Source organism: Sinocyclocheilus rhinocerous, unplaced genomic scaffold (assembly GCF_001515625.1).
Source record: "Sinocyclocheilus rhinocerous isolate Xijiao unplaced genomic scaffold, SAMN03320098_v1.1 scaffold477, whole genome shotgun sequence".
Classification (NCBI taxonomy): Eukaryota; Metazoa; Chordata; class Actinopteri; order Cypriniformes; family Cyprinidae; genus Sinocyclocheilus; species Sinocyclocheilus rhinocerous.
The window spans coordinates 100,731-116,655 of NW_015648673.1; the positions used below are offsets into that span (position 1 = coordinate 100,731).

The following is a 15,925-nucleotide window of genomic DNA, read 5'->3' on the forward strand; positions in this document are numbered from 1 at the left end:
TCAATTAAAGAAAGAATAAAGCATGCCATTGATGCTCCGCTCTGCAGACTTTCATTATTCACTCCCCTAAAATTACAGAGGGATATATGATGATTATACAGTCTGAATAATGAGGAACGAATAGAAATGAAAGGCTGAAGATGTATAATTTAGGTCGCTATTCACTGAAAATCATAGTGAATCAAGTCGTATGACTTTGAAATCTCCTGAGTAGTTTTACATTTCAGCTTTAAGGTGCTTTATTGGCATTGCAAATATTTTTACATTTGTGTTGCCAAAGCAATTGCAGCATTGCTGCGTACAATTAAAACAGTGCAAAATGAAAATAGTGTAAAGCATCATAACATTCATGAGTAAATGATGACAGAATTGGCCTTTTTGCCTAACTTGTTACTTCAATTGAATGTTCTGGATTCAAAACAACATGATTATCAATTGAAAGTATTTTAAATTTAAACCATATACCAACTGTGATTACAATAATGCACAGTAATGGAAGCCTAAGATCTTCTAGAAGAAATGTGCAGAAATGTGTGTTAAAGCGCTTACAGTATATTCCATGCAAATATAGTTATTTGAGCTCTAAACTGTCTAAATTGTTTAATTTGCTGCCTGACTTGTGGCATTTCACAAGAGACGTGACTTCCACAGAAAATAAATACACTTAAGAAAAATACCTGTTTGTATGCTTTATTAACAAGAAATTAAAAATTAACATTGCATTGCACTACGATGATTACGATTACACAACTGCTAAACGAGCTAATTACTTCAGTAGCATGAGATGCAGATGTTGCGTTCATGACAGCCAGCGGCATTATGTGTTTTCTGGGTACAGCGTGAGAACTTCTGCCTCTCCGATCCGCTCTAGAACAGAAAGAGACACTCAGAGACAAACAACACAACATTCTGAGAACATCCTGTGAACATTCTAAGAATATTATAAGAAGATCCTGAAAACATTCTGAGAGTCATTTGAGTTTGAAGAAACCCAGAGCATCAGTCTGAGCTGATATGTACAGACATAGTCATTTAGTTGTAATACATTACTATAGAAACCACAAACAGAAGCGCTCATGTGCTTGTTTACTAGAATCTGACGTCTGTGTAGTGGACGACGCTCACTTGATTCCAGCTTCATTGGCAGCTATTTTCAGAATATCTTATTTATCGTGATATCAGTGTATAAAGATGCATCTCTTTATTTTTTAACATCAAACAAGTTCTCTCTACAAGGTGAAATGCATTTCACTTCGAATTTGGATTTCACTTCAAAATAATTAAATAAAATATACAAATAAGATTTAACAACACAAGAACAATCATTAATATGTTTTCTCCGGAAGAAGATCACTAGCACATACACACAGACAAAAAAGGTACAAAAGCTGTATTGTGCCAGTACCCTTTCAAAAGGTACTAATATGAACCATTTAAGTACTAATATTTACACTTTAGATACTAATATGTATCTTTAATAAGTACGCTTTAGGGTTAAATAAGGTACAAAAATTTACTTTTTGAAAAGGCACTGCCTCAGTGACAGCTTTTGTACCTTTTTTCTGAGTGTAGATGTAAACCTCAAAGATACAAATATAAACTATGAGCCACAATTCACAACATTTGATCTAATGATATCTTTAATAGATTTTTCATTAGTTGTTAAAGTTTATATGTTAAAGTTTATATGGTGATAACAAGAGATCTGTTCCTAAATGTAGGTGATGTTGTTAAAATAGGTCAGTTCAGTTAAAAATGCATTGTTTGCCTTCTTTTTTTTTTATGTTTATCAGAATATTCTAGAGCAGCATTGCATGTATTCTTCAAAAAGACAGTAGCATAATGCATTGCACTGAATGTGTGAGAAAAAACAATTCAAGATGACTATATAGCAATGTCAATTATAAATATAATTCATTAAATATTGAAAAAGCTCTAGTTCAGTCCAATTATATATTATATATATATTATTCTTTACTGTTTTTGTTCTTATTAGAATATCAGATTGTTAATAATATGTTAACACCAAAATATTGGACTCTCTTGGTTGCTGTCCACTGCAAATCAGTCATTTTGGAGTCTCTGTCTACTTTTCTTAAAGGAAAAGTTCACCCAAAAATAGAAATTTGCGGAAAATGTGCCCACCCTCAGGCCATCGAAGATTAGGATGAGTTTGTTTCTTCATCAGATTTGGAGAAATGTAGCATTGCATCAGTGTCTCAGCAATGGATGCTCTGCAGTGAATGGGTGCCGTCAGAATGAGAGTCCAAACAGCTGATAAAAACATCACAATAATCCACAAGTAATCCACACCACTCCAGTCCATCAGTTAACATCTGGAGAAGACAAAAGCTGAAACAAATCCAGCATTAAGATGTTTAAACTAAAATACGAGTCCATAATTCATAATAATGCTTCTTTCAGTAAAAAAGGCCATCTCGTGTTGTCTCTCTCATCAAAATCCAGCCACATATTTGTTTAGAGCTGTTTAAACGCTGCTTGATCTGTGCAGATTTCTCTCCTGATTCAGACCAGAACACTTTTTCACTGGAGGAAGCGTTATTATAGAGTATGGACTCATATTTTAGTTAAAAATGTCTTAATGCTGGATTTGTTTCAGCTTTTGTCTTCTCCAGATGTTAACTGATGGACTGGAGTGCTGTGGATTACTTGTGGATTATTGTGATGTTTTTATCAGCTGTTTGGACTCTCATTCTGACGGCACCCATTCACTTGCAGAGCATCCATTGCTGATTTCTCCAAATCTGATTAATTTTCAAATTTTAGATGTAATTTTGGACTATTCCTTTAAGGCTGGAATACAAGAGATTTTAAAACACTAGGCATCACACACTTGCCCACTTTGTAAAGCGGTTACAGAGGAGCAAACACTACCAACAACAAACAAACAAACACAGAAACATGTGCAAAGTGTGTTCTAAGATTGTCTCAAAACATCAAACACGTTTGATCTTCTAGTCTGACACTAAAAACCAGAGTCTGTGTCCAATATACACTACTAGTGTCGACTCCTCGAGAAAAATGGCAAAATCCTTCAAAATCAACTAACACTAGAAAAGAACCATTAAAATAACCCGTTTTTAATGTAAAGAACATTTGAATAATCTAAAGAACGCTTTGTGCAATGGAAAGGTTACATGAATATTAAAGCTTAAGCAACCTTTATGTTTAAGAGTGTAGCTTTCTATGTGAACAGTGTATCTCAATCTCAGTCCTGAAGAGTCACTTTCCTTCAGCTTTAGTTCTAGTTCCACTTAAATCCACTAATCAAAGTCTGGGAGTTCACTTGAAAATCCTAGCCAGGTGCTGAAGCACATTTGAAACGAAATGGAAACAGAACCAGGAACCCTGATGCAGACGGAGACTCACTAGAGTTTGAAACGGAGCCAAATTGTGTTTTAATCAAAGCTGAGAGCAACATTACTCTTCTCTGCCAAAAGCAGCCCACATGGAGTCATGAACTCAATCCTCTCAGAATGACAACGGCGTATTAATAACGCTCCGATTCACAAAACATCTGACACAAGTACAGAAGCCTCACCTGGTTTGTCCTGTAATGTCTCTTCGGGATGTGAACTGTGCAAAAGAAAGATAATAAGTCTTGAAACATTAATAATCATAGTCATATAACCATATGACGATAGGGGTAACACTTAAGAATACCGTTCCATCATTAATTGATAACTACTCGGGAACAAATTAGTAACACAGTATTAACATTGTAGTAATTCATATTAACTAACAAGAAACTATCAATAATGAATTAGTCAGCACTACTTAGTTATTATCCTTCAGAAGGAATTACTGTCCAAAAACAATCGCTACAAAATTCTTTAAACACTTACAATGAAAATGACTACTTTACTAGGGAGTTATCATGCTTTTCACTTTTAGAATACTATTACAAATAATTATTAATAATAATAATTTTTTTTGCTATTATTTGTGAAATTTGAGAGAACGATTTCTGAGTGAAAATGGTTCCTATGCCAATTTTTTTAAATCAGGGTACTAGTTAGTCATTACTAGTCAGTTACCACTTTATAACTTGCAAAAAATGCTTGCTTAGTATTTTTGTCCAAAAAAAATATATAAATAAATAAAAAATAAAACAATTCTTAGAACAAGATATTTACTTGAAAAGCAAAATGACTTCAGATATTATGACTTATTTTCTAGGGTGAAAAAAAACATCAAAATTAAGTGAGTTTGTGCTTAAATCAAGAAAAATATCTGCAGACAGGATAAAAAACTAAAACAAAAAAACTAACAAACATAAGATTATTTTTCTGACCACAATGACATATTTTTGCTTATTTTAAGCATAATCTTACTTAATTTTGATTTCAATTTCTAGATAGATAAATACAAATAAAAAAATACTAGGGAAAAATACTGAGTAAGAAATACATTTGTTTGCATGGTAGAATTAATTTTCCGTTTGCTTTATGAAACTATATTTAGCTTTTTCTCTCAGAGGTATTTACAAAAATAGTATTTATTAGATAATTTATTACTACTAATTAGCTTATTTGTTAATCAGAGTTTCTTGTTAGTTAATAGCAATGTTGAGTATAATGCATAATAAATTTTTATAATTGAATTAATTTACCTTGAAAATGTAATATAAGGGATTGCTCTTAATCATTCCATATTTTAATTACAGTTACTCTTGATGTAATTGCATTAAATACTGTATAGATTATAGAACAATTCTACATAAAACTATAAAGTATTTTTGTAACAAAAAATTAACATCTAATGCTAAAATTAATGTTTTAGCTGTAACTTTCTCCTTTAAATACTTTGGTCAGTTTAAGAATAATTTATGCAATTTTATATTATTTATTTGAAAGAATTAAAAGAGCATTTCTTCTATGTCTATCCTTGTACCGTTGAACTGGCTGAGGCTGATGTGTGATTTAGAAAGTAATTAGTAATAAGTAATGCAATACTTTTTAGAGAGAGTAATTAGTACACTGCATAAATAGCTAGGAACAGTATTCTACCAATAATCTAAGACAGCTCCAATAAAACCCTGCTGGAAACACGCACATGCTCTTCCTTCGGCTGACAGATGAGTTGAGGAACACGTGATCAGGCAGATCTTCAGACGTCAAAGGCAGAAGTTCAGATCCAGACGTCTGCTGGGTCAGAGAGCTGGAGTCGGCCATGGCCTGCTGGAGTAACCCCTGAACCAGCTCTTTCTCTGAGAGCAGAAGCACATCATTAGCACATCCATCTGCAGGACGCAAGCGGCCCGTGTCCAAGTGTTCAACTCACTGATGTTTCCATAATGGAAACTAATAGGACTATTTGTGTTTGTACTGCATTATGTATTTTTGTTGGTGGTGGTGGTGATTATTTTAAGAGATGATCTCGTGAGTAACTTGAATAAATTGAGGCAAAGTGCAAACAAAACAGTTTTTACTCATGACAAATTAAACGCACATAACTATGCACGCCTGTTTTCCTCACAGGATAAAACCATATGTAATTGTGACTTTTTAATCTCACAATTCTGACATTTTTCTATGAATTCTGAGGAAAAAGTCAGAATTTTGCCGAAAACCATCACGCAAGGACAGCGAGCAGCCAGTGGCCCATTGGTTTGTCTCCTGTATTGACAGCGTAAACATCCAATCACAATGCGCTATACAGATGGAGCGATGAAGTATTTTGCTCCGCCTATATAAAGATCGCTTCACCCCAACTTCTTCCTCGTCGGCTTTTCCCACGTTTTCACAGCAGATCTATCAAGAACAGGCTTGCTCTGCGCTGCGGTGAGTGATGCGGGCCGAAGAGCAAGGCAGGAGGAGAAGAAGAGAGTAGTTGAATTGTTAAAGTGCTTGATAGGGACTCGCAACGGAGGCAGGAATCTAACCTATCCTAATGTGTGTTTGCGGCTGCGCGCCATGAGTGTAGAATGCGTAAATACTTTTTAATAAAACGTAAATTCGTCCCCCGCGATTTTTTAGCCAAGTCAAGTCAAGTGTGTTCATAGAGGTTTCCATGGGCCAATGCGAATAAAGCTAGATTTAAATAAAAAAAATTTATTCTTATCCAAAACAAGATGTGACAATTCTGAGTTTATATTTCGCAATTCAAAGTTTACATTTTGCAATTCTGAGTTTATATTTCGCAATTCTGAGTTTATTTCACAATTCTGAGTTTATATCTCGCAATTCTGAGTTTATTTCGCAATCCTGAGTTTATATCTCGCAATTCTGAGTTTATATTTTGCAATCCTAAATTGATATTTCGCAATATATTTCGCAATTCTGAGTTTATTTTGCAATTCTAAGTTTACATTTTGCAATCCTGAGTTTATGTTTTGCAATTCTGAGTTTATATCTCGCAATTCTGAATTTATTTTTTGCAATTCTGAGTTGATATTTCGCAATTCTGAGTTTATTTCGCAATTCTAAGTTTACATTTTGCAATTCTGAGTTTATATTTTGCAATCCTGATCGCAATTCTGAGTGTATATTTTGCAATCCTAAATTGATATTTCGCAATATATTTCGCAATTCTGAGTTTATTTCGCAATTCTAAGTTTACATTTTGCAATTCTGAGTTTATATTTCGCAATTATGAGTTTATTGCGCAATTCTAAGTTTACATTTTGCAATTCTGAGTTTATATTTTGCAATCCTGAGTTTATATTTTGCAATCCTGAGTTTATATCTCGCAATTCTAAGTTTATATTTCCCAATTCTGAATTTATATTTTGCAATCCTGAGTTTTTGAAATTCTGAGTTTATATTTTGCAATCCTGAGTTGATATTTCGCAATATATTTAGCAATTCTGAGTTTATTTAGCAAATTTTGAGTTTATATTTCACAATTCAGAGTTTACATCTCGCAATTTTAAGTTTATATTTCACAAACACATGAAGGTGTTTGATTACATAATTGCAATGAAATAACAGTTAAAATATTAACAGCAATCGCATTTTATGTTTGCATAAGCATCTCAAGCATTTTAAATTTAACAAAGAATTTTCTACTTCAAAGATCAATGTGAAGTCAGGGACATCACATATTTATATAAAGCTAAAATATTCTGAGCAATTCACTTTTATGGCTGTGTTTTTGAATACATTATTATTTTCCTTTTCTCAGGTTCTTAATAATTTCATGCATCTCCTGAATATCTACAGTGTTTGTAAGTTGCATTAGAACAATAGATTTCACACAAGAGAAACACCAAACTCTGTAGCCTTTAGAAGTAATCAGTACTTTCAGTCTATCTTCTGGGGAAAAAGAGATTGTGCATTTTACATTTCATCAGCAAAAACGACATTTTGTCAGTTTAGGATAGTAGCATGAAGATCTTTAAATGCTCTTCAAAGCAGAACATTCACCATGTGTCGGTTATTTGGTTAATTGCTAATAAATCAATCAATTAAATCAAAGGGAAATTGTTCACCTCTGTCACTCGCCAACAGAAGCCACTGCTGAACCATCGAGAGAGAATCAGTCTGCAGGATCTGACACAAAAGCTCCAGCACCTGAGAAAAACACAGTTCATTTAGTAGCATTGAGATATGATTATACAAATTTCAGTAACTTTGTTGCGTTTTTGTCTTTTGAGTTAGAATCATTTTTATTTCCGTTTTAGTCACTTTAGTACATCAAGTTCAACTAAATAAAAATGAATGAAAATGAGAATAACTTTAATAACCCTGGAGAGAGAGAGAGTGAACACTGATATCGGCAGCTCATTCCCACAGGACTGAATAAAACTAGCTAACCAAATATTGAAATTATGGAATGGTAATTAAATATTTGAATTGCTTATCCCGTTTTCATATTCATCATATCCTAAACTGAAAATGAGCAAACAAGAAGAGCTTCAGGATCTATCCTGACACACTGCGTTCTGAATTAATTATTAGCACACTGTATAGATTGCAGATTTCATTGTATTTTTATAGTTTCAATTTGCAGTTTGCTACATGGTTATCCGCAACATATTGCATGCTTAATTCAGCAAGTGCAATAAATACACTTTTTACTACAGTTTTGTATAGACATGTATTAAGTTTTGTCAGTCTGATCAAATAAGTCTAAGAAAACGACCACCGTTTATTCCTCACAAAGAAAATTTGAGTACACTGCATCGAGAGTAAAAATATCAAACATACTCTATTTGTTAAACATTTGGACTAATTAAGAAAGTCCTGTTCTGCTCACCAAGGCTGAATTTATTGAATCAAAAATACAGTAAAAACAGTAATATTTTAAAACAACTGTTTTCAAACAGAATACATTTTAAAACTATGATGCTGAAAATTCAGCTTTGCATCACAGGAATAAATTACATTTTACAATATATTCACACAGAAAACAATTATATTAAATAGTAATAATATTTCACAATATAAGTGCTTATAGATTGCAGATTTCATTGTATTTTTATAGTTTCAAGTTGCAGTTTGCTACATGGTTATCTGCAACATATTGCATGCTTAATTCAGCAAGTGCAATAAATACACTTTTTACTACAGTTTTGTATAGACATGAATTAAGTTTTGTCAGTCTGATCAAATAAGTCTAAGAAAACGACCACCATTTATTCCTCACAAAGAAAATGATGATGCTGAAAATTCAGCTTTGCATCACAGGAATAAATTACATTTTACAATATATTCACACAGAAAACAATTATATTAAATAGTAATAATATTTCACAATATAAGTGCTTTTTCTTGTATTTTTGATCAAATAAATTCAGTCTGAGCAGTGAGCAGAAGAGTCTTCTTTCAAAAAAAAAAAAAGGTCTAAAAAACCTTATTCGAAACTTTTGACCGGCTGTGTGTTTCTGCTTGGTGTTTAATTTGAGTTCGTTCAGCATGATGCACTTAATTTGTTCTGAAACACTTTGCAAGAGGGGAATTAATGCTATTTAGTATTTTGCAGAGTGTTTCCATAGAAACATTACTTCTGAGGACGCTCAAAAAATCAATCGAGTTTTATCCTTAATCAACTGTAATTAAGGCATGTATGACGTGACCTGAACACCACATGCAATCTGTCGTATAAATCAGGTGATGCCTTTACCAAAAATGTGACTAGCAATTGTAATTAAAAAGCGGGATTTCATTTCTACTGCATTAAACGTTGGAGCTCACATTCACTATCAAACTGTGGCATCAGAATGTCATTGCTGAGCTCAGTAAATCAGCTCAGGTGTGTTACCTTGAGCTCCACGCCCTCCAGGGTTTGTGTCTGCCATCGCTGGGCTCGTTTGTGTGAAGTCCTGCTGCTGCGCTTCTTCCCTCCCCAGGACGAGGCAGGGATGATTCGGCCGGACTGCGCCGAATACTGCGTCTTCCTGCGAGGAACTTCCTCATCTGTCAGTTTCTTTGAGTTTATTCACAGACAAACACAAAGACTGGCTGTATTCTCCAATAACGCATGTATGATTCATTCTGCGTCATCTAACATAATATGTCCATTAATCCAGTTCAAAATGTTACACACGATGCATGTGAATCAATCCACCTTTTTTCAAACGAGCCTAATGCATTTTAAAATTATGGGAGGCATTTCCTCTTTGGGGAAAACAAATCATTTCTAATCATAAAGATGTGCTACAAATAATCCTTATCTGTCTGTTTTACTGAATGAGCTGAACATTTTCCTTCATGTTCTATTTTCAGAATGGTATAACAGGAATATCTACACTGTAAAAAATGACCGTGAATTTAACGGTAAAAGACTGTAAAAATGCTACAGTAAAAACCTGTTAAATGGTTAACGGTAAATTCCCCTACTATATACGGTGAAAAACTGTATTGGACATTACACGTCCATTTTACGGTAGTATACCGTTTTTTGACATTCCCAGAATTCTCTGCGTTACATTTCATATTTGATGTTTTTTTTTGTTGTTGAAATAACTATGTTTCTTCTTAGTTTTTTCTTATCAGTTTTGTATATTAGGGTTGTATGTTACACCTAATGTTGTTAAATGAATGTTTATTGCATTATTTCAGTTTCATGTGTGTTACCATGATGGTGTTTTTCCTTTACATTGTGCTCTAACAATACTAAAAATACAACATATACTTTGCATTTGTGCTCTGCTTTCCTGATTTAATTAATAATGAACTGGAATGCACAAAGGATATCTCGTTTTTTCAGGTTTGTTTTCACAGGGACGCTTTAAATGTAAAGGTCTCCTCTTTTACTTCTAATCCCCATTAGCCGTGTTTACTGGAATGTGGAATGTTGTATATTTGTTATCTGTTATAATGACTGAAATCATTTTGAAAAATGATAACACTGTGTTCCAGTTAATGAACATAATATGATTCATAATATGAACAGGTTAATTTAACATGTCCATAATACTTCTGCAGGAATAATTGAGCTTTTTGGGGTTATTCATGGTCTGCTGTAGTAATTTGTTAATGCGTTTACACTTTTAAATTTCCTTTTAATGTTTGATGGTTGAAGGGTGAGTAACAATGTCAGCTCATTGTACCCAATTTTTGCTTATTATTGCATTCATAGAGCAAAGCTTTTGCTAATTTTTTACAGTTTAACAGAACTTACTCCCATAATTCACATGATGTGTGTCATAGGCCTTAAAACAGGTGGATATTAGAATCTGATCTCTAAAACAAAATCAGTCAAATCACGCCTTTAATTTTGTTAATATCTTGGCTGATTTGATTATGATTTCCGCTATTAAAGAGAGTGTGGTAGGCCTAATTTCTGCTTGCTTTGTTTTAATACAGTTTATCATATGCACAAAAGCAGTCTTAAGTCGCTGGGGTATATTTGTAGCAATAGCCAACAATACATTGTATGGGTAAAAATTATAGATTTTTCTTTTATGCCAAAAATCATTAGGATATTAAGTAAAGATCATGTTCCATGAAGATATTTTGTAAATTTCCTACCATAAATATATCAAAACTTAATTTTTGATCAGTAATATGCATTGCTAAGAACTTCATTTGAACAACTTTAAAGATGAAAAATCAGTGCATACTAAAACACTAAAAATAAACAAACAAACAAATCAGTGAATCAATCGAATCAATAAACAAACTTTGTGCATTGCATTGCATTAAATGCATTTTTTATCAGTTCATGCATTCACTAGTAATCACACCCATGACCTTAATCTGATTTTTACAAACACAACTGAAAATTTTTTTTTTTTTTTTTTTTTTTTTTTTTGAATGGTCAGATCAGATTTAAAGTCATTTGGGAAGTAAATAAAAAAAGATGCACAAGATCTTGGCTTAGAATGCAAAATGTATAAAATCTTACATATTAAAAAGAACTTATTTTGCATTTTACACCAAAACCTGGTTAATATCTGACTCTGTTACTGTACACAGTCTGAAGGATGGATCTGATTTGTCTGTTTTCAGCAGATTGTGCTCAAAGCCTCTGTTCTCCTGACAGCAGCGTTTTGCAATGCGGGAGGTGTCATTGCAATTTAAAAGCTTAAAAACAAATGTTTGATGTAGGTGTTAGGGTAGGAATAAAGTGAAGCTTTAAAGCTTTGTGTGTGGATAAAGGGCACTGGGCTTTACTGCGGTACAGCCGAGTGCTTCACTCTTAAGATGAGAAGTTTCGCCTACAGCAAGTAAAAGGTCAAGCACCTCTCTCTTGTCCTGCTGGGTCTCAGCCGCCGCTGAAAGACTGACTTTAGTGGCCAAATCCTTCAGTTCCTCACGCCAGCTTTCAGAAATCAGTGCTGAGAGATGAAGGAGAGCAAGAAGAAGAAACAGAAGTGAGAATATCGAAAAGAGAAAAAATAAACACCTATTTATATATTTGAGGATCATTTTCTGGAGGTTTTTTTTTAAAAGATCTTCTAAATAGTCAGATGTGACTGGTAGGTAGTAAAAAAGTAAAAAAAACAAAAAACTAACTTTACAAAGGTTCACCTAACTAATATATAATAAGAATAAGAATAATAATGCAACCTATTTCTCTTGATTTTTTAAAAGAACTAATTCTCTCCAACTAAATTTACTGTTTCTGACAACTTAAATATCTGCTTTTGAAATGATTGATTTTTTGGAATTGAAGTTTTGCATTTAGCAATGCAAGTAAAAATAACTACAATCTTCCATCTTCATGTTTGATTTTCAACACCTAATACATGATATGGGCATTGCAATATTTGCCTCTTAAAACTAGAGGCCAGTGTATTATTAAGATACTTGAACACACAAATCTCAAACATGGTGATGATCTACAAATGTTAATTAAGTTATATATATAGTAACCATTTAGTAGCTGAACATTAGTTTTTTTGTCAAGTTACAATGTTACAATTCATGCTAGAAACTTGTGCAACATTGTTTAAAAAAATTATATATATATATAAATGTATTAATTCTAAATTAAGCCTTAAAATCTCGACAAGCTGTTTTGGGTATTTTGGCCTATTTTTTTCTTCTATCCCAGTTTTATATTCAAAGTCAAACAAAGAATAAGCCATGCATTGGTGATTCTCTAAAACATTCGAAATATTCATTATGCGCATATATAACTACCTCCGCAAACATACACATCCATTTCTTATTTCTTTCTTTCTATTTATTGTGTTTTTCTATATGTGCATATTTTCTCAAACTTTTTTTTAAAAGTCAAACATTAGTCAAACTTTTTTTTTTTTTTTTTACTTTTTACAGGAAGAAAAATTATGTGCATATATACAAACAATAAAAAGTAGAACAAAAAAATTTGGATTTGCATGCATATTTTTCTCTCTCTGTTGTAAAAATTAAAAATGTTGTCATTCTATTCGATGTATCAAATGTTGTGTTTTCACTCAAAAAACTAAAAAAACATTAAAAACTCAAACTGTTTAAACATCACAAATAAAATTTGAGAGATTTTCAATCAATAACCTAACTTTAAGTTCCTCACATAAAATGACACAAAAGTGCTTTTCTGAGCTCGACAGACTGTGAATATTCAGTCTTGCGTCTCCTTTTGTGTTGCCTGAAGAAATAAAGTCATATGGGTTTGGCCAGGGTGAATAAACATATTTTTCAGCGCTCAGTGTTCGGTATCTGTACCTGCTCGTGGTCCAGAGCGATCCGAGCCAATCTCAGGTGTGAGAAACACAGACGAACGGCTCCCAGACACTTGACTTTTAATGAGTGGATGCGGGCAGAGCGGAGTGAAGCCGTACCAGTCATCATTCACCGTACAAACCGGCTTTCCATTCAACCCTGCGGAAAGAGGAGACCATTAGAAATCTGTGCTGGAAATGTGATCAGACTTTCAAGTCTCCCAGGATTCAGCGGGGGACTATGTGTCCATGCGTCCATGCACTGCCTGATCAAAAACATCATTAAACCGCACTGGACTCCTGCTGTGGCCAAACCACTTCACAGCATTACAGTAAAGCAAAGTTATGAACAGCTGCTAAAGAAATGCAAGATAATCAAAGGTAGCTGGAAAGACATCAAAGAAACCATCTGTGATGAGAATCTGCGAGCTCTGATATTCTCGTGTCGTTTTAACGCAGCTGTCGATATATCCAAGGAGACCGAGGCCTGTTTGTGCTTGATTTCACTCCATCATCATTGAATACGGTCTAAATTAGTAACTTGTAGGCAGACCTGTGTTGGTTTTGAAACACAGACCTGCTTATTCGCACTTTCTCGCAGTCAGCTGTTGGAAGTAAGTCACATTTGTTCCCGAGGACAAACTGTGTGTTTATGCAGTAACTCTTCATTAAAGTCATTCAATGCTGCTGGGCTTTTGATAGATTCAGGTGCCTTTATTATGCTAATAGAGCCTAAGACCTCACAAAACGCCTTCCATGCCAGGAGTCCTGCTGCTACAGGCATATTTTACTATGCAGTGAGTCTCGAGTGCTGTGACAACAGGATAAAAGATGAGGAAATAAATGTTTTGTTCTGAATATTAATCTTGCAGGCATTTACCTACTGCATGCTTTTAATCACACAATATATGTTCTCCTTGCCTTTATCACTCATTATGTGTCAACACTTTCTGTCACTAATGCAGTGTCATGACAACATCTAGCATTTAACATTAAGAAGTTACAACTGACTGACAGCTCCATCTAATGAAGAAAATTTGCTGGGATTGACAATAATCATATTTTGCACACATGCATTAAATGCAAAAGTTTTTTTTCTGGCGTTTCTGGACCTAATTAAAATGAGAGAAATTACTGTATCTACAGTACAGGTATTTTATCTTGTTTTTTTCCAAGTACAAATATATAAACATTTTTAAATCAAGATACATTTCATTCAGAATCAAAATGACATAAGTCTTGTTATCTGAAAAAAAATATTAAAATAAGTGAGTTTATGCTTAAAACAAGAAAAAAATGAACTTGTTTTCTCTATATTTATGACCACACTGGCAGATATTTAATGTTTGTTTGGTCATTCATTCATTCATTCATTCATCCAGAAAACAAAACTTACTACCTTAAAATCATTTAGCTTCTTAATTAAATGAATCTTGATTCAAGAATGTTAAGATATTTGTTCTGGCAAACAAAATAAAATACTGAGAAAGAAAATCTTTTTTTTTCTTTCATTTTTTGCAGTATGAATTTATTTAGCAAATTTTTTAGTAGATATCTAAGTTGTTGATATATAGTTGAGTTGATATATAATTGTGACACCGAAAAACACCTTAAATGAAAAACACCTAAAAAAAAAACTAAAAAAACTATTAAACACACAAGAGCTTCAATATGAAGACAGAATTTAATAATATCTGATTTTATACATTTTCCTTACATATCTGAAAGTGCTGACAAAACACACACACACACACAAATGTGAAACCTGAATATGAATATATTCAAATGCACTGTTTCTTTCTGTGGCCATAGTTTGATGTAAATACATGTTCATATGTATTTTAATTTAATAATACACGACGAAATTTTGAAGTTGCCCATCCTCATGCATGATTACTCAGTCCCCACTGAAAAATTGCAAACTAGCTCTTTAACCTATTAATTTCTTGTCATTGCGTAAATAATCAAGTTATTGTAATTAAAAGAAGTGTCTGATCTTGACCAGAACAGATTTCTGAATACCTTGTAATAGAAATGCTTCCTCAAAATGACAAACGCAAGCATGAAGGTGTTTTTGAACATGCATGCAGATGCAGGTCTGTGCGTCCGGAGCGGCTCACCTTGCATGTGTCTGACTCTGTGAGGATGAGGATTGTGTCTGGAGAAGAAGGAATGATGGCTGAGGCTCCCGAAGCGAAGACTACCTCTAGTAGAAGTCCTGCTCGTGCCCGGCGTCTCGTACAGCGCTTTCTCCTGACGCACAGACTGCGTCGGCTGAGCTTCATTCACCTGCTCATCCGAAGTCTCCATAATCTCTGGAAGAAAAAATGAAAAACATTCCAAATGCTCAGTCCTGTTCACCAGGAGTCAGAGATAAAAGCATTTCCACTCATTTCCTTTGACACAAAGCAAACGTCATGTACTTTCACTGACAATACTTCATCATTTTAGCAATTTAGACACACAAAAGTTCTTTACATTTTTTTTTTTAAAGTCTTCATTCATGCAAAAGTCAGTTTTATAACAGGTAGTGTGATTTATTATTAGGAATACTTTGAAATGCGCAGCTCACCTCAGTTCACTGTGTTCCTCTGATGTTTGCTGTAGTTGCCTGGAGACTCTGAACAAAGCAGACTAAAGCTCCAATAGCAGAGCTGAGGACTGCTAAAACACCTCGACCTACTCATTTTGCATTATTTGAAGCCACTTTAAGCGGTCGTGAGTTCAAGTAAACGCATTAACCTTTAAGTTTGCGCACTGAGGCCCTTCCTTCAGATTGAAGCATCAGGCTGACACTTTATAAAAAATTTTAAGAAAAATTATTATAAACAGAATCTAAACTATAAC

General features: G+C 33.6%; 1 protein-coding gene across 1 annotated transcript; it reads right to left on the reverse strand.

Moving 5' to 3' along the window:
• Positions 1-804: 804 nt before the first annotated feature.
• On the reverse strand, positions 805-15,690 carry tbata (thymus, brain and testes associated). Its single transcript, XM_016514939.1, has 9 exons — positions 15,651-15,690; positions 15,199-15,393; positions 13,083-13,238; positions 11,652-11,746; positions 9,226-9,390; positions 7,454-7,535; positions 5,077-5,230; positions 3,563-3,597; positions 805-867 (listed from the first exon to the last, which is right to left on the reverse strand). The coding sequence occupies exons 2-9, from the start codon at positions 15,386-15,388 to the stop codon at positions 818-820; spliced, it is 927 nt and encodes a 308-aa protein (XP_016370425.1). The 5' UTR covers positions 15,389-15,393; positions 15,651-15,690; the 3' UTR covers positions 805-817.
• Between the last annotated feature and the right edge of the window lie 235 nt (positions 15,691-15,925).